The sequence below is a fragment of the Girardinichthys multiradiatus genome, chromosome Y (assembly GCF_021462225.1).
Source record: "Girardinichthys multiradiatus isolate DD_20200921_A chromosome Y, DD_fGirMul_XY1, whole genome shotgun sequence".
Classification (NCBI taxonomy): Eukaryota; Metazoa; Chordata; class Actinopteri; order Cyprinodontiformes; family Goodeidae; genus Girardinichthys; species Girardinichthys multiradiatus.
This window is the reverse complement of record NC_061818.1, coordinates 14,726,186-14,746,331: the sequence shown is the minus strand read 5'-3', so window position 1 is coordinate 14,746,331 and position 20,146 is coordinate 14,726,186. Positions and strand designations below refer to the sequence as shown.

The 20,146-nt window shown below is 40.8% G+C and overlaps 2 protein-coding genes across 2 annotated transcripts; one reads left to right on the top strand and one right to left on the bottom strand.

The window, feature by feature from the left end:
• Window positions 1-1,733: 1,733 nt before the first annotated feature.
• Window positions 1,734-11,453, bottom strand: LOC124864889 (GTPase IMAP family member 4-like). Its single transcript, XM_047359850.1, has 4 exons — window positions 10,924-11,453; window positions 10,592-10,850; window positions 6,031-6,085; window positions 1,734-1,851 (listed from the first exon to the last, which is right to left on the bottom strand). Exons 1-4 carry the CDS (start codon window positions 11,451-11,453, stop codon window positions 1,835-1,837), a joined length of 861 nt encoding a protein of 286 aa, XP_047215806.1. The 3' UTR covers window positions 1,734-1,834.
• Window positions 6,868-10,531, top strand: LOC124863840 (ER lumen protein-retaining receptor 3). The gene is made up of 5 exons (XM_047358355.1): window positions 6,868-7,225; window positions 7,594-7,694; window positions 8,382-8,540; window positions 9,200-9,452; window positions 9,537-10,531. Exons 1-5 carry the CDS (start codon window positions 7,135-7,137, stop codon window positions 9,578-9,580), a joined length of 648 nt encoding a protein of 215 aa, XP_047214311.1. The 5' UTR covers window positions 6,868-7,134; the 3' UTR covers window positions 9,581-10,531.
• Window positions 11,454-20,146: the final 8,693 nt, after the last annotated feature.

Sequence of the window (20,146 nt, the reverse complement as noted above, 5' to 3'; positions counted from 1 at the left end):
CTGTTCAAGCCATCATCTGAAAATGGAAAGAGTATGGCGCAACAAGCAAGACATGGCTGTCCACCTAAGCTGACAAGACTAGACAAGGAGAGCACTGATTGAAAAACCAGCCACAAGGCTCAATGTAACTGGAGGAGCTGCAGAGATCCCCACCTCAGGTGGAACAATCTGTTGAGACAGCCAAAAAAAGAAGAAGAAAAGGACTACATGCAAAACGCTACATGTGGCAGGAAACTAACACTGCACATCACACACCATCCTCATGGTAAAAGATAGTGTGGGTATGCATTTTATTAGCAGGAATAGGGAAGCTGGTCAGAGCTGATGGTAAGATGGATGGAGCTAAACACCAGAAAGAAAACCTGTTAGAAGCTGCAAAAGACATGTTTCCTGTTGTTTCCTGCCGAAACAACAGGAAACATGCCGCCAGAGCTCCAGCGAAATGGTGTAGATCAAAGCATGTGAATGAGTTAGAACTACAGGGGTTGGACAATGAAACTGAAACACCTGTCATTTTAGTGTGGGAGGTTTCATGGCTAAATTGGACCAGCCTGGTAGCCAGTCTTCATTGATTGCACATTGCACCAGTAAGAGCAGAGTGTGAAGGTTCAATTAGCAGGGTAAGAGCACAGTTTTGCTCAAAATATTGAAATGCACACAACATTATGGGTGACATACCAGAGTTCAAAAGAGGACAAATTGTTGGTGCACGTCTAGCTGGCGCATCTGTGACCAAGACAGCAAGTCTTTGTGATGTATCAAGAGCCACGGTATCCAGGGTAATGTCAGCATACCACCAAGAAGGATGAACCACATCCAACAGGATTAACTGTGGACGCAAGAGGAAGCTGTCTGAAAGGGATGTTCGGGTGCTAACCCGGATTGTATCCAAAAAACATAAAACCATGGCTGCCCAAATCACGGCAGAATTAAATGTGCACCTCAACTCTCCTGTTTCCACCAGAACTGTCCGTCGGGAGATCCACAGGGTCAATATACACGGCCGGGCTGCTATAGCCAAACCTTTGGTCACTCATGCCATTGCCAAACGTTGGTTTCAATGGTGCAAGGAGCGCAAATCTTGGGCTGTGGATAATGTGAAACATGTATTGTTCTCTGATGAGTCCACCTTTACTGTTTTCCCCACATCCGGGAGAGTTACGGTGTGGAGAAGCCCCAAAGAAGAGTACCCAGACTGTTGCATGCCCAGAGTGAAGCATGGGGGTGGATCAGTGATGGTTTGGGCTGCCATATCATGGCATTCCCTTGGCCCAATACTTGTGCAAGACATGCAGTTGTAATTGAAGCGAAACGGTTTTAAAAGGTAGTTTGATAAATAAAACAAGACATCATTTACTTTCCTTCTGAACTTTGTGTTGATCCATCATCTAAAATCCCAATAAGATATTTACAAATACTAATATTTGCAGTTGTAATGTGTAAGAAATGTAGAAATGATTTCTGCAAGGCACTATTGTTAGATCTATAGACCTATTGATAGCTTTAAGTATATCCAAAGATCTCATGGAGTAAAGAATCTAAGCCAGTGAAAAAAAAGTGAGAATTTGTGACTGGCACTAAGCTAAACAACTGGATGTTCTTCTGCAGAAAAGGAGACATGATTAATATTCCCACAGTCCATCATCTGAGGGGAACTGGGTAGGCAGACTCGCCATGCTGTGTGGACGTAAAAATAACTTCTAATCAGGCCTGGGTGTCAGATTAGTTCCCATAACCTTTAGCTCAGCTCATACCTGTTATGGCAGCCTTAACATGGGTCAGTCCTGTCTCTGGGATGTCCTCTACAGAACATGTGTTGCTCTGAGTCTACAGTTCAGCCTTCATGATTGTCTGAGAAAAAAAAAAAAAAAATCCCCACTGATTTTAATAAATATGTAAAAAAAAAAAAAAGATATGTGCCTATTGCATCCTGATTCTTGATTTTTCTTATTACTTTTACCATGGGATGTTTCAGTTCAATTTCATTCAGTTCAATTCAATTCAGTTTTATTTAACACCAATTCACAACACGTCATCTCAAGACATTTTATAAGGTCAATTCAATCCAATCATACAGATTTCATGTTGGGTACATACACTCACCGGCCACTTTATTAGGTACACCTGTCCACATTTCTAATCAGCCAATCACATGGCAGCAACTTAATGCATTTAGGCCTGTAGACATGGTCAAGACGATCTGCTGCAGTTCAAACCGAGGATCAGAATGGGGAAGAAAGATGATTTAAGTGACTTTGAACATGGCATGGTTGTTGGTGCCAGACAGGCTGGTCTGGGTATTTCAGAAACTGCTGATCTACTGGGATTTTCATGACCAAAGTAAACTTGAGAAGTTTGCCAACCTGTACTGGGACTTTAACTGGAAATGTGAGCTCTGATTAAATGTGATCAAGAGATTTTCAGCAGCAACCACTCCAGGTGGGTTTGGTGTGAAATAAAAGATGGATGCTGGGACTTGTCCAAAGGTCCTGAGAACCTTGAAGAACATGGCTTCATAAGGGAAAACTGAAAATGATTAGTGACTCTGTCTTTTAGCGGGATAATGATACAAAGTGGGGCCAAATCAACTCAGAAATGTTCCACCAGACATATAAATAACCTTTTTATGTCTCCTGTTCTGACCTGTCTAGGGGTGGCCAGGTCACAGCATGGTGAATCATCTTCGTCAGACCTCAAGAAGCCACAGGACGAAGTTGAGCAGTTTAGAAGGATTTATTTATGCTTTTTTTGAGGTTTTAACATAGAGAGAAGGAGATGGGTTTAACACCAGGGAGAGCTTTACAACAAAACAACAAAACGAAAACGCTGAAATATTAACCCAAGCTGACATAGTTAACATAAATAAACAATTGAAAATTACTGATGACCTTCACTAAAATAACAGGAGAAAACAGGGACCAAACTGAAATGGCAACTCACCCCTAACCCCTCCACACAACAGAGATTCAAAGTGTTTATACGAGTGCACAGGTGCACAGACAAAGGTGTGACTGGTTGGGATGAACAGAGGATGAATGATGGACAGTCTGCAGCGGCGTCTTTTTATGTGTCATTTTCATCCAGGTAATCAATCCGCGTACATCCATCTTACAGATCCACCAATCACAGATAGGCACACTGAAATTTGCATAACAAAACAAATCCTATCCTTTAGCAAACCTGTTCAGTGATCTAAAGAGAGAGAGAACAGAATAAAAAGGCTAAAGACAATGTAGAGAGATTTTGTAGGACTGGTCACAGATCTGTCTGGTAGGGAAGCACAGACATGCCACATCAGCAATAGAATAACAGTTATAACGTCATATCTTGTAATAATCTATCGTAAAAAACATGAGAATTACATTAGAACGTTGTGAGATTTTGCTACTGCAAAAAAAAAGTTGCAAACTTTTTACACAACTGTTTTCCAGATGTGCAGACAAATTTCTCTGCATCTATATTTATATTTTGCTGTCATGTAGAAAAAAACTTGTCTGTAATTTTTTTAAGTTTTCATAGACAGTAGTTCTTATGGCTTTTTGAGAGTCTTAAAAAAAAATCTTTAGACTTTGGTTGCTTTTCTTATTTTATGCCCATTCTTTATACCTGACTAATGCAGCATATGGTATGTGGAGACAGAAAAAACAGTAGACAAAAGAGGTTTTCTGCCTGAAAAGTAGAGGAAAAAAAAACATTAAATCATTAATAGTAAAACTTAAGCATTTGATAAGAAACGGCACAATGTTCATTTAAAACAAATCAGTAGCAGAGAGCTGTCATGGTTTTGTTTAATTTCTTGACCCACATGCACAACACTTTCAGGAGACTGGAAAGAGTTTAAAGGGTTTATTGAATACAATGAATAAATTGTTAGTGAGATCTTGATCCTGACCGGGTTCCTCACAGGGGAAATGGACTGCAGTGTCACTGGGAAAGAGTGGAGATGTGAGCGGGAGCAAAACGACCAGAGAAATGAGGAAGGCAACTAATGCAGGCTTACCGGTGGCTGCAGATTATGACGTCAGGGGAACGAGCAGGATCCGGGGTTTACGTCCGAGTGTGTTTGAGATGGTGGGCAAAGAAACAAGTGGTGTCAGAGGGTAAACAGGTTGCACAGAGGAGAGGGAAATGAGGAGCCTTCAGTTTGCCAGCAATGGATGAGATTATCCAGAAGATCTTGCAAGGAGGTAGATGGTTTGAGACTTGTGATCCAGGGAATCTCCAGTATGAGCCTGGAGTCACCACAGGGAAACCTTTAACTAGGAACAAACAAAAGCTGATAAATAAGGAAACATAAGGACCCTCAGGAGGCTTGGATTACCACTGTGAGTTAACAGTCAAGCGATGAAGGATTCGCAGCCAGCTCCTCATATACTCCTCTGGAAGAGCTTGATTCCTAACCAGGGGGCAGTAGCACACCTGAAGCACTCAGGCCTCCAACGCCCCCTTGCACAAGTGGAAATGCGCCGTCCAGCGGAGAACCTAGGGACTCCAAAAGATACACAGACAACACAAACCTCCGGATTCCTGACAGGAACTTCTAAAAATAAAACCTATTAAAAATGTGGCACTTAAAGACCCAGTTATTCCAGGCAGCACTATGCATACTCAACAATGTCCTGAAAATCAATGGAGACGCTGACATAAATTCAATTCAATTCAAAGATACTTTATTGATACCCGAGGGGAAATTAGAATTCCAGTACAACCCATCCAAACATGGAAAGTACAGGAAGTACAAGAAAGTAGAGGGAAAAAATCATATTTCACACTTTATCCTTAGCAGGATACAATTTGAGATTGCAAAAAACCTCAGCACAAAGAAGCAACAGTTGACAAAACAACATATTGTGAGGGGGTGCATATGTTTATCTTGAGCATGTGTGTGTGTGCAAGTGAGTGTGTGCAAGTAAGTCCATGAAGCACTGTCACAAAGGCCATTGTCCTTGATGATACGTTGGAATGTTCATCAACTGGCCACAAAGTTCTGAGCAGGTCCACAGATGTCCTCAGGGAAGGGAGGGGGCAGAGGGAGCAGAGCGTCATGTTTACATAACTTCCAGGAGAAGTTGAAGATAGCCAGCCATCAAGGCCGTGCAGAGGAGCCAGATTCAGAAAAACAATAATTATTTGGGTCAGGCTGACTCTTAATTTTCCATCAGCCTTGAGAGTCTCGCTGGTGCTTCTCAAAGGCGAATCCAAACAGCCAAATTCCTGGTCTTTCGCCAGATCCGAGCGAACAACTTTCTCCAAGATTCATCCCATTTCACCCCTGAGTCCAGGAACCGCAACCTGCCTGTGATCCTGTGTAAGGATCATATCCAGTCTGCGATTCAGCTCACGTAACATCTCAGTCTGAGTGTTGATCGCTCTGAAGATCCCATCACACATGCCAGGCAGCCTTACAATGGCCAGAACAGCTGTTGACACTCCGAATTTCTCGATATGCCAGGTAACCGCTGACTCCAAAAAGCAGAAATCCTGATATCAAACATCCAATTATATACACATCTTGCACATCCTCGACTGACATTATTGACAAACACACAATACTCCACTTCTGCCAGGAATCCATCGTGTATCCAGAGAAAAACGTCCAGTCCGGACAAGTTGGGTTCTCCTTCACCCTGTCTTCTCCTCGAGAAATTTGATCAATTGCATTGAGAGACCAGCCGACCAAATCCATAACTCAGAATTTTGGAAGATATGCAAGAAGAGGCTCCAAAGACAAGACACAGAGCTGAAGCAGGGTAGATATGGGAGGGGGTGGGAGACAGAGAAAAAGCGTCCTCCTCCACCGAGAGCAGAAAGAAAAAATTTGACCAATTCAATATTCACAGCAAAGTTAACATGCAACACACCTCAGCTAACACAGCAACTTCAGAATCCCAAATAGCTTCACATATGAATAACACAATCAGAGTCAGGTTTCATAGATTAAGGGCTTGTTGCTATAAATTGTGGCTGCTGTAAAAATAGGGAGGTGGCCCTAGAAAACAAAACAAAACAAAAATAAGAAGTTAGTCTTACCTAACAAGATGCACTCCCAGATCGTCTGGTCTACAGGCCAAGCAGGGCTGGGCAGCTGAACAAAAACAAACAATTTATTCAACTCAACTCAAAACTGACGGCAGGCCACAGTAGATCTGAAACTGTCCCATTTTCACACCCATGTGCAGCTGAATGAAATACAAGCATCTTCTTAAAAGCTTGTGTGGCCACACACACCAACACCAGAGGCACAATCATCAGAGCTCTGACAAATATTTCTGAACATCCAAAACCCATTGCTTTTATCTACTCCCCTTTCAGTCAGAGTAAAATAATATTAGTAATGGAAATGTGTGGAGTTCTTTAAAGCTTGCTTATGCCATAAACATGACTTTGACTGCACAATAGTTTTGAAATATATCAAAGGCAAAAAGTAGGAAAACTTCATAATTTTAGTAGATGGATGGATGGATGGATGGATGGATGGATGGATGTTTTTGTGCTTGTAATTTCTGATAACCTGTCGCCACCTGCTGTTTAATCAAGGATTTACACGTTTAAAATGTCCTGCAGCCATTTCTTCCATATTGTCAAGTTCCACACAGTAAAAAAAAACAACACCGGAAATCTGTATAATCAAAATTAAAATAAAAGCTCTCGATTTTAACGAACAATGCACACATTCAATACCGCTTAAAATGTCAACAGACGATAGCTAATCTTTTTTTCTCCTTTTCGAAACACTCCTGTTTATAGCGTTTCTCTAGTATTTAACTGGGTTAAAGCGGCAAAAAAAAGGTGAAGACCTTTATATTGAAAGCTCAAACAGAACACGGCGGAAGTGCCTGATTCTAGTCGAACTAGCTTGACAGCCACGTCACGTCCTCTCCCAGCTTATTTATCGGAGCACTTCAACTCACTCACACCAGAAGTCTTTTTGGGAATCTGTTGACATTTCATCTGTTTAAATTTGCATATTTTAGACAAGGAGCCAACAGAGACGTCTAGCGAAGCTGCTAGCTTGTTTTTCTCTGTTAATCTGCTCCGAGCTCATTTTTCTTTCCCCTTTGTGGGTTAGCAACTTAGACATCTGTGCTGTGGGAGTTTGAAGGCCCTGTGAGGAGTTCCCTTAAGTTTAACAGCATGAATATCTTTCGACTGGCAGGGGACGTGTCCCATTTGGTGGCTATTCTCATCCTGTTGATGAAGATATGGAGCTCCAGATCCTGCGCAGGTAAGCTACCTCTGCAGTAACTGCTCCCCTGCTGCATGACTCCTCAGCTTCACTGTATGTGTGTGCAAGCAGTTTAAATGCTTTAGTTATTCAGGGTTCACATAGTCACTGTGACACCTTTTGTTTATATATTTAAGATTTTTTTATGGGGGACAGTTTGCACAGGTATGGTTACGTGTATGTGTGTTAAGGCTACGTGGCAGTGTCAACAAAACCCAGCGCTCCACCTACTTTATTACACTGGGGCTAGCCTTAAACTCAATTATATCAACTGGTAATAATTACATTATTACAGAAGTTTACCGGTGCTATTATCTGCTGCTGCATTTAATCAAGTTCTCCTCTGTCCACCCCTACCCCTCATATAGGCATCTCTGGGAAGTCTCAGGTGCTGTTTGCACTCGTTTTTACCACCAGGTACCTTGACCTATTCACAGTCTACATTTCAGCCTACAACTCAGTCATGAAGGTACGTTTGGAGATACCACATTTGTGCATTTTTCATCGGAAACCTGCCTGAATGCTGGCCTCTCTTCCAAAGCTACTGTGTGAAGCAGTCATAGTGTTGTTCTCCTATTAGATGAACTATACCCATGAATATTTAAAGGTTTCCCCTTGCACGCATCCACATTTACTGGTGCATCTTCATACATTAGGATGTCATCTGGATATATTATAAAGACTCATTACACACAGTGATATATTTCAAGTGTATATTTTTGTTAACTTTGGCTTACTTGGAAAAGTTTCTCAGAAAATTAGATTATGTAAGACTCGGGCTGCATGACATAGAAAAGCGTGACACTGTGACATTGTTTTTGAGTATGGGACCGGTAATATAGATTCAAATTAAACAACACCCTCCTCACTACTGTTTTTCCGTCATCACAGTGTCCCATTCAGTCTCTCTGAACTGTCGCATCTCATTCACTAAGATCTCAAATGGTGTGGCTAAGAAAGACAGTGAATGTTCACCCAACTGGCCTCATATACCATTTGCAAGCAGATTTTAAATGCACGGAACTTGAAATATAGTGGCAACCATATACGTTAGCAACGCAATGTGTTGAGCAGCTCTAGTCTGTACTGATGATGCAAGACAGCAAGTGATAAGATGAAAGTCTTATCTTTAATCAGTGTTTGACTCTGTTCTCAGGTGGTGTTTCTGGCACTGTCCTATGCGACAGTGTACCTGATCTACATGCGCTTCAAGAACACGTACAATTCAGAGAACGACACATTCAGAGTGGAGTTCCTGTTGATTCCAGTCATCGGGCTGTCCTTCCTGGAAAACTATGCTTTCACTCCACTAGAGGTAAATAAACAAGAGTCTGTACGTCCTGTAGCCTCTTTTATGTCACTTCAGTGAGCAATCTCTAGATGAAACACTTTCACGTTAAATACATTGTGTGCAGTGCATACAGCCACAAACTTCAGTGCATCTTATATATTTTTAAATGATAAAGCAATACAATGTAGCATGCACGTTGTATTGCTTTTGTAAGCAGAAGGACATTTTTGCCAATTAAATCCAGAACGTGTTTGTGTTACGCCTCCTTTATTCTGATACCACTAAATAAATTCCAGTGCAACAAACCGCCTTTAAAAGTGTAAATCCAGCTGTTCTATGAAGACCACAGGTGTTTGTGAAAGAACATCATGAAGACAAGAGACAGAGTAGATGGGTCAAGGATAAAGTTGTAAAGAAGTTTCAAGGCTCCCCACTGTGAAACATGGTGGTGGTAGCATCATGCTGGGGGATAGATTTCCTGGGCCTAAGCTTGAGCTGTTTTTGAAAAAAGAATGGGAGCATTTCAGCCACGCATCATTGACCTTCCACTTCACAATTATTAACTGCTTTGTGTTGGTCTATGACATTAAATCTGCAAGTCAGCATAAATGTGGAAACGTTCAAGGGTTGTAAATACTTTTTCAAAGTGCTGGATATACCCCTCTCCTCATTGCTTCATTCAGATCTTGTGGACCTTCTCCATCTTCCTGGAGTCCGTTGCCATAATGCCCCAGCTCTTCATGATCACAAAGACAGGCGAGGCGGAGTCCATCACCACCCACTACCTGTTCTTCCTCGGCCTCTACAGAGCCCTCTACATAGCCAACTGGGTGTGGCGCTACCACACGGAGGGCTTCTTCGACCAGATCGCCGTCGTGTCCGGAGTCGTTCAGACCATTTTCTACTGCGACTTCTTTTATCTTTACGTCACGAGGGGTAAGCTAATGTGAAACAGAAATTAATTACTTATTTCCTGCGGAAGGAGAGTCTGTTCTCACAGTTTGTTGTCTGTTTTTGCAGTGCTCCGAGGAAAAGGAAAGATGAGCCTGCCGATGCCGGTTTAGACTTTAAGTCTGTGCCTGCCAAAGTCCAGCGTTGGGTCGCAGTCCTTTTGCCTTTCCCTATAGCTGTACTTAGCAATGGGACTAAAGGTCTTACATCTGTAGACCAAAATTTTACAGGTTTTCTGTTTGTTACTTTAAGTCTGTGTTCGTGCATAATTTTAAGTTTGTCTACAACAATGCTGTACAGATGTAGATGCATGTATGACACAGAATGAGCACCACGGTCTCTACAAGGTACAGCCAGGAGAGTTTGTATTTTTGTCCAACATTTCTTTTTTAGAAACTGCTTTTGACTCTGGAGATCTTTCATATAACCAGCTTAGTTTTAATACTAATAGTTTTGAATGTTGAATCCATGAAAATGAATCTGAAGGTGGTTTCAGCTGGTGTCTTGAGCACTCGATAGTTGACAAAGGTTCCTACACTAAACATTATCACCAAATGTCCAGTCCTACGTGTGAATAGCCAACGTGGTTTTTTTCTCACTGTTTGTATTGATACACACTCCCTGAATAACTTACTGCATTTATTATTGCCAAGTATGTTACTTTTATTTTGGTATTTCTTGTTAACTTTCTTTTGTATTTTGGCGTTTTTGTTAATGGGGGGGGCTAAACATCATATTGTGTTATTATGAAAAGCCAAAGAAGCTGCAGTATTGTAGTTAAACTTGTTTTACCAAACTTCCTTATTCCCTATTTGAGAAGTGAGAAATGTGTGTGTCAAAGAAATTGGAAATCCACATGCTTCTTTCTGTATTACATGATGAATTCTTCACTCAAAGATCTGCTTATGTTTTGTTTTCAGAGCAAACTGAAACACAAATTACTTCAGTCTTAAAGTGCTCTTAAGATGTGCAGAGACTGATGTGTTCAACATGCTGCTGTGAGTTTCCTTTCACACATAATGTCTTTGTAATAAAGTTGATCCATCTTGACTCAAACACTCAAATGACCATGTAGTCGGCAAGTCTTGTCAGTGCAGCAGAGTTTTTTTGTGTTTCTGCATCACCTTGCTTCCTTCTTTCACTGCTCCTTCCAGCACTTTTGCAGCTGATTTTATGAAGAAAGGTGAAACCGCCAGACCCATCGCCTTTTCCACCACTTTCGCCTTCTTAACTGGTTTGCTTTTATCCTTGCCCATGATGCCCGCCCCCTCCGCAGCGCCTCTGCCCAGTGCAGCCATGAGCTCGCACCAAAAAAGCCTCTCAGCTCTCTTCCTCCTTCCTTGTTCTCTCCATGTCTGCTGTGTTCTCCTCTCCTTCTGCCTCCTGAAGTTTGTGTCCTCTTTCCTCCAGCATCCTCTCCCGTGTCTCCCTTATGGCACTTTCAGCCTCCTTGTACATCACATTGCTGTAGCAGTCGCCTTGGTTGTTTGAAACAATCTCGTCAATCTTCTTCAGAAGTTGCATGACTTGCTCGGAGTGCCCTGACATTTCTTCCTGCCTGCTGTTGTCAAAGACATGATACCCCCCATGGCAGCTGCTGACAAACTCAGACAGTTCTGGACTCTCTTCCAGGAAGGACTCGACACATTTGCCTTGCAGCTGGTCCCCCCAGGTGAACAGGACCATGGTAAACCTGGATACCTCTGGCCCAAACATCGCCTTCATCCACTCCAAGGCCTCTCTCTCCTGCGTGTACCTGCCAAGCTGTAGGGTCACCAAAAACACATGGGGTCCAGGAGAGTACAAACTGACACTCTGACCCACCTCTGCCATGACATCCTGTGGGGACAGGTCTGTATGGAAGAACCCCGGGGTGTCGATTACTGAGACACTTCGACTGCCTACTACCCCGGTCTGTCTCCTGCACCTTGTGGTTTTAGAGGAGGGGGACAACTCGACCCAGAAGGCTGGTCTACCCAGGATCATGTTTCCGGAGGAGCTTCTGCCTGTCCCAGTCCTGCCCAGCAGAACAATCCCCAAAGGATCAGTCTTTGAAATGAGGGATTGTGGGCTGACTGAAAAAGAAAGGAACACAAACTGTTGACCCTTTCTTGCATGATGGCCACAACACTGGAACCACTATTTAAAAGCCGTCATACAAATGTTCTCTACAGCGTTCTTGCATATAAACCCCTTTATAACTTCTAGTGTGTCTCTTCATACACTCACCCCTAGTGTGCAACAACTCTAAACTCTCAAAAACTTTTACAGTCATAACATAAAGCCTTGCTGGTAAACCTACAACTCACATACATTAACAATTAAGGATTTATGGAGCTTAAAATAAAGGGGTATGGATGTTGGAAAGAAATTAATCATTGCCCTTTAAAATGGACATCATGCATCACTAGATATATGTTAAACAGTTATAATGATACTGATACTCGACTGTTCCTTTTGTGTTAGTAGTGTTAGCAAGTTAGTTTAATTATGTGAGGTATAGTTGTATATAGTATTTTTTTCTTTATGTGGCACAAGTGGCCTTTCGTTTTTTTGTTATTTTCTTTAAGTAAGCAGACAGGAAGTGGGGTGGAGAGAGGGGCAAGACATGCAGCACAGGTTGGCAGGGTTGGGACTCGAACCTGGGAGCTGCGCTGAGGACTCAATCCTCCATATATGGGTCACACCCATAATTAAATTCTTATTAATCTGTAAGGCTGGAGTAGAAAGTATTTCTGTATCAGTGCCTCTGTAGTTTTTTGTGTGTCTGTTCTCTTACACCCCATTACATCTGGTAACAGCAGATAACTGCAAACAGTAAGCCAGGTTCTGTGAGAGTTTTCTTCCTGTTAAAAGGTAGTTTTCCTTTCCACTGTTGCCACATGCAAGCTCAGTATGACTGATGCAAAGTCAACGACTCAATGCAATCAGCTGTCCACTGACATGCTCGTTCAAAGGAGGGAAAGCCGCAATGTGGGTACCAAAAAGCAATCAGTTTGGTTTCCCTAGAGAACTTTTTAGTAATGGTACAGTACAGACCAAAGGTTTGTACACACCTTCTCATTCAAAGAGTTTTCTTTATTTTCATGACTATGAATATTGTAGCTTCACACTGAAGGCATCAAAACTATGAATTAACACATGTGGAATTATATACTGAACAAAAAAGTGTGAAACAACTGAAAATATGTCTTATATTCTAGGTTCTTCAAAGTAGCCACCTTTTGCTTTGATTACTGCTCCGCACACTCTTGGCATTCTGTTGATGAGCTTCAAGAGGTAGTCACCTGAAATGGTTTTCACTTCACAGGTGTGCCCTGTCAGGTTTAATAAGTGGGATTTCAAGCCTTATAAATGGTTGTTGGGAGCATCAGTTGTGTTGTGCAGGAGGTGGATACAGTACACAGCTGATAGTCCTACTGAATAGACTGTTAGAATTTGTATTATGGCAAGAAAAAAGCAGCTAAGTAAAGAAAAACGAGTGGCCATCATTACTTTAAGAAATGAAGGTCAGTCAGTCCGAATAATTGGGAAAACTTTGAAAGTGTCCCCAAGTGCAGTCGCAAAAACCATCAAGGCCTACAAAAAAACTGGTTCACATGAGGACCGCCCCAGGAAAGGAAGACCAAGAGTCACCTCTGCTGCGGACGATAAGTTCATCCGAGTCACCAGCCTCAGAAATCGCAGGTTAACAGCAGCTCATATTAGAGAACAGGTCAATGCCACACAGAGTTCTAGCAGCAGACACATCTCTAGAACAACTGTTAAGAGGAGACTGTGTGAATCAGGCCTTCATGGTAAAATAGCTGCTAGGAAACCACTGCTGAGGACAGGCAACAAGCAGAAGAGACTTGTTTGGGCTAAAGAACACAAAGAATGGACATTAGACCAGTGGAAATCTGTGCTTTGGTCTGATGAGTCCAAGTTTGAGATCTTTGGTTCCAACCACCATGTCTTTGTGTGGCGCAGAAGAGGTGAACGGATGGACTCTACATGCCTGGTTCCCACCGTGAAGCATGGAGGAGGAGGTGTGATGGTGTGGGGTTGCTTTGCTGGTGACACTGTTGGGGATTTATTCAAAATTGAAGGCATACTGAACCAGCATGGCTACCACAGCATCTTGCAGCGCCATGCTATTCCATGCTATGATGGTTTAGTTAGACCATCATTTATTTTTCAACAGGACAATGACCCCAAACACACCTCCAGGCTGTGTAAGGGCTATTTAACCAAGAAGGAGAGTGATGGGGTGCTGCACCAGATGACCTGGCCTCCACAGTCACCGGACCTGAACCCAATCGAGATGGTTTGAGGTGAGCTGGACCGCAGAGTGAAGGCAAAAGGGCCAACAAGTGCTAAGCATCTCTGGGAACTCCTTCAAGAGACTGTTGGAAAACCATTTCAGATGACTACCTCTTGAAGCTCATCAACAGAATGCCAAGAGTGTGAGGAGCAGTAATCAAAGCAAAAGGTGGCTACTTTGAAGAACCTATAATATAAGACATATTTTCAGTTGTTTCACACTTTTTGTTCAGTATATAATTCCACATGTGTTAATTCATAGTTTTGATGCCTTTAGTGGGAAACTACAATATTCATAGTCATGAAAATAAAGAAAACTCTTTGAATGAGAAGATGTGTCCAAACTTTTGGTCTGTACTGTATAATAAACAGAACGTGAACGCATTAGGAACTGAAATGTATGTCATCAACTTTAAAGCTGTCTGTTTGATTGGAATATATTGAAGATGTATTTCTGTATATAAATTGGATTTGTTTGTTTTGTAAAGTGCCTTGAGGTAACATTTTCAGAAATCAGTTCTATGTAAATAAACTGAATTGAGCTGAGTCTCAGAAGAGGAAGGAGTGACGGTGAAGCAGTGGAAGCAAAGGATGCAGAAATAGTTAAATGTGTTAAGGTTCAGAAACAACCAGTTTCAGCGTCGGGTTTTTGGGTTCCTGAGAAACGGTTGTTCCTGAGAAACGGTTGTTTTCAGATTTGTGTATCAGTGAGTTTATTAATGGGGAATGTCCCTATTTGTTTAGAATTATGAACATTTTTTTCTTATATTTGTAGTGTTAACAGGGGGAAGTAGGGAGGGTTTGAAGAGTACACAGACAGCACAAGGAGGGAGCAAATTAAGGTTATTTACTGTACCTCATAAAGCAATACTCAAAATGTGAAATATTTGACCACATCACATAAACAGCAATATTTGCATATAGCTTTTCATTCAATTTAACAGTGATTTTTTTTCATGCCTATGGCTGATTGAATTCACATGGGAACCAATTATCCTTGAAATGGCTGGTAATTTTAAATCTGTAATAATCTTATTCGTTTAACCACATCACATTTTAAGATAGCTTCCAGTACTATACGACACAGTACTGCCCTGAGCCCTGGTGCAGTAAAAATTAAGACATACCTTCGTGTGACGCAGTATTTTCTGATGACATCCTATCAGGAAAATGCAAAAAGCCTCGACTATCGTGATTATTCAGTAGCAGATAATGAAGGACACACGGATTGCGTGTTTTCTTGCTGTGATTCCGATGTCCTCTTGTACGTAAAAATCATTAAATGTCCATCTAGCGTCAGAGCGCAGATGTAGCAAGGAGGACCAGAGCGGAGCTCCACGCTGACGCGCATTGTGAACTGATAGAAAGTTATTTAATCCACTAAATACCATAGAGAAAATGTTATCATGGCGAAGCAAAAGCCTATTGAGTGACCACAAGTTACATTGCAATACAATATTTAAAATAATTTTTATAAATTTGAAGATACTTTGTAGTTCACGTAATTGACCACTAGAAGGCGACAAACGCCCACGGTCGGAATTCCCTGGGAACTGTCCATATAAAACACAAGCCTGGGGCATGACACGAAATTCAGGCGTCCATGTTGGTTGTCCCACATGGTCACTTGGCTGATCAACATCATTCACACCTATAAAAGATAAAAAATGACCGAACGTCTGACGATGAAAGCTAACTCAAGACTGAGGAAGTTTATCTGACCATGAGATTTATTGTGAGCACATAAGAATTACATATGTCGTTTCTTTTCATTGTTATGATTTTGTCAATTTTATTATAGGAAAATCAAACTTTGCAAAACTAATGATTAAATATAACATATATGTAAATAAGCTGAGGTCAAAGCCTATGGAATATGAGTAAAAATGGTGCAACATTTTAAAAATATTTGAGTGGCATTCTATATTTTCAACACCCCCCCACCCCCTTCTTTAATCATTAGATAAGTAACCATGTTTTTTGCTAAGCTGAGTTTGATTCCACACACCCAGGCCTGATTACTACCAGACCACAAGAATCACAAAATCACTTAAATATGACCTGTCTGACAACAGGAAGTGGGCTAAAAGATCTCAATAAGCAGCACACCATGCCTTGTTTTAAAGAAGATCAAGAACCAGTAATGAACAAAATCGCTGATGTCTGATGGTCTGGAATGATAAAATGACATTTTTACTCCAGAGAACGGCATTGAGCCAGTATCCACAAATAGTGAAAAAAATGGAACAGTGCTGTACCTCCCTGGGAGTGATCAGTCAACCAAGCTTACCCCAAGAACCCAGAGCAACATCTAAATCACTACAGGCCTCACTTGCCTCTGTTGGTTTTTATGATTCGATATGAAGAAAGAGAATAGGCAGAAATGGCATCCACAGGAGAGTTTTGAGGGTAAAGTCAAACATGAGGGTGGCGGTGTTTTGGTCTGGGTCTGCCATAGGATCTGGACGACCTTTCATAATAGATGGAACCATGACTTCTGCTCTCTACCAGAAAAATCACTTGGGTAATGCAGCAGGACAGTGATCCAAAACACACAAGCAGGTCTACCTCTGAATCGCAGCCTGACCTTAAACAGGCTATTCATGCATGAAAAATCCTCCAATATAGCTAAAATATTATCACCTGATTTGTTTAAAGTGTTACATGATTGTAACCTGGCTTGGGCCAAACTCTGAGAAGGACTGGCTCAAATTCAGACAATTACGCAATTCTTGTACAGTTCCCATCAGAAATGCTAAAGCAAATCACTTTCTCACTCAAACCACATGGAACCTTAGATGGGGTGACCCAACACTTTTGAATTAATTAATTATAGACCAATATCCATATTATCTGCTCTGGCCAAACCTCTGGAATCTCTCATCAGTTTTCAGTTAAAATAATTACCTTCTGACAATAATGTTTTATCTGATTCACAGTCTGGTTTTAGGAAGCAACATAGCACAACCACTGCAGCATTAACAGTAGTCAATGTCATTATCACCACAGTGGACAACAAACTTCACGGTGCAGCCTTGTTTATAGACCTTGCTAAAGCTTTTAATACAGTTAATCATTTTCTATTGGAAAAGACTCACTGCATGCGGACCTTCAGCCAAAACAGTTAAATGGTTTCATAACTACCTCTCAGATTGGACTCAATGTGTAAAGGTAGATGGACTTACATCACAAACACTCTCTATTAATAAAGTAGTACCTCAAGGATCAGTATTAGGACGTTTACTATTCATTCTCTACAGCAATAACATAAACCGGAGTATCACAAATGCATACTCATTTCTACGCTGATACTCTATAGTTTTGCACTTTCACCCTTACAAGCCATTTCTCAGTTACAATCAGCTTTTGATATTATACAAAACAACCTATATGATTTAAAACTCATCTTAAATTCAGACAAAACAAAATTCATGTTGTTCTTGAACACAAAAGCCAACTCCCAAATTGTACCACAGATTTCCACCTTTCATGGTGCTCAAATAGAATCTGTTAGCCCATTACACATATCTTGGAATCTGGATTGACAATACACTTTCATTTACATTCCATATTAAATTGCTTGTAACCCGACTTAGAATTAGGCTGGGCTCCTTTTTTCAAATTCAGGCTTGTCTGTTCTATGAGACCAGGAAGGGGCTTGTTATTGCTACATTCATGCCATTGTTGGACTTTGGCGATGTACTGTACATGCACTCATCAGCTCAGAGTTTGAGAACTCTTGATTCTGCCTATCATAGAGCCCTGAGGTTCATCACTGGTCTCAGAGCTCTTAACATCACTGTGTACTTTATGTGTTGGTTGGTCCTCTTTGCGTCTCACAGGCTTCGGCAGCTGTATTTACTTATTTATAAAGCTCTACTTGGTAAGCTCCCTTGTTATTTGCAAATGTATATGTCTCAGAAATGCACCGGTTCTTATCATCTTCGCTGTGCTGACCTATTTTTATTGTCAGTTCCAAAATGTTCTGTACTGAGCTGGGTAAAATGATTTAAAATTGGGGGAGCTGCTCTCTTTAGAATCTTCTAAAATACTTTTAAGTGATAGGGAAACTGTAACATCAGCATGTAGCTGTTTTACCTGATTTGTTTTTTATTCATATTCTAAAATGTGTTGCTTCTGATAATTTGATGTCTGTAATTCTTTTTCAGGTTTGTAATTACATATTTTTGTATGTTGGCTGTATGTTGTGACTGGCGTGCATCTTCGCTCCTGCCTGTCTTGGCCAGGACGTTCATCTAAGAGATTTTTAATCTCAATGATACATATCCTGGTTAAATAAAGTCAGGAAAAAAATTTAATTCGCACTGATGTGTAAAACTCATTTCCAGTTAATGCCAACTTATCAAGGTGCTGAGGGTTTCACAATTAGTTATTTGGTTTAGGGGGCGATTACGTTGCTCCCTTAATAAGTGAAATAATCATCTGAAAATTGCTTTTATTTGAGTCATTTTTCTTTGATATCAAATAGGTTTGATGATCTGAAACATTTAAGTAGGATTAAAAAAAAGGAAGAAATCTGTAAGAAAAATATGATCCTGATCAGAATAAAGTGACTACAGAGTACTTCTGAGGCAGTGGAGGGTTAACAAAGATGCCTGTTAGGAACTTCGGTTTACACATGAGGGGCTGACTGTGTTGACTGTATGTTTTATGTGTATGCATGGGTTTTTTCATGTTTCTTTCATTAAATTTGACAAACAATAAAGTAGTTGCCATTTGTAATAAAGGTCTGCACTGTAAACAGCATATATACAGTAAATATTAATCAACATAAGTGATAAAACTATTCTGTGTTGCGTGTTTGTATTGTCGAGCATGTCCTATTTGTCTCCTTCTCCCACTCATGGCCTGCACCATGTTGTGGTGAGTGGGCTTTAAAACAAATAAAGGCCACTTCTGTTTAAATGTTCCTTTGCAGAATTCTTCATTTTACAGGACATTTGAGTTAGAGAAATAGTTGAGGATTTTTTAAAGTGGGGTTCTAATTAAAGGTTCTAAGCAGTCAATATCCTACCTGCAGATAATTCTCTTGGTGTCTGCATTCAGTATAAATCTAGATTAAATTAACCTGGACCTTAAAGCTAACAGCTACTCCAAGAGGGCCTAAGACCACAACTCAAAACAATCTCAAAAATGTCATGTTAGTTTATTTCTTCAGGTCCATTAAACACAGGTGCTATGGGCAACCAATCTTCCGAGACCTTGTCCTCATCTCAGAAAGTGTAAAAGTCTGGTTCACTGTTCCACTATCTGGACCGACTAAAACCAATCAGCTCCAAATGTAAGATTTGACAAATAAATGGAGACTCTTTTCACCCAAGAATAAACTTTCAGCAAAGCATAGGAAGCACAGCCTGTTGTGTAATTTTCTTTGCTTTTTTGGGGTCCTTGAATGGTCTACCTGAACTTACTTAAGTCCCAATAGACACATTCTTTTGCTTGCTGAACCTCAGCCTCCGACTGAATCTAACTGATTATTTAATACCAGAAGAACAAGATTTCCCATTTTAGTTTAAATGAAACTAGAGTAACACTACCAACCTGTAATAAGCATGCTTACTTTTAAAATCCAAAGGAAACACTTTTATTTGACTGAATTTAAATAGTTTGTATACAGCTCTGACAAGCACCAACAAGGCTTTGTCCTGTAGTGAGCAAGGAATATTCAAGTCAATACTACCACTACAGCTTAAGATTATTATTTGTTTTTACATTTGACATATAGGTCTAGTGAACTTATGTTGTGCTCATAAGTTAACATACCCTGGCACAATATGAACAATGATGAAAAACCTTTTCTGTCACCTGTGGTTTCCTCCAATGATGCGCTGATGTTTCTAGATTTAGAATCACAGGGAAAGTGAAAGTATGATCAAATTATCTGTGTTAGAAGGTTGTTGAACTTTGAACACAGAGCAGAAGCCCAAGCTGGTGCTGGTTCCAATGAGGCTGAAGGGGACAACACACGGTATCAAACAGAAAAGGAAGATCGAAGACATCCAAGGAATTCAGAATGACAATCAGCAATGTTGAAACTCTAAAATTGTGGAAAATGAAGATTAAAATAGTCCACGGTCAGGTAGGTAAACTAAAAATTCAGTCACAGCTGCCAGAAGAGTTGTTCGGCATGCAAAGAAAAACCAAATAACAAATAATTTCATCTGACATACAAGGCTCTCTGAAAACAAGTCGTGTGGCTGTTTCAAGATGCACAATAAAGAGACACTTGAAGTAAGAAGGACTGCAGGGTTGAGTTGCCAGAAGAAAACAGTTACTACACGACTGCAACACAGCAGCCTGCTTACAACAGGCCAAACACCACAGAGACAAGAATGGGTGGCTTCTGGGATTTTATG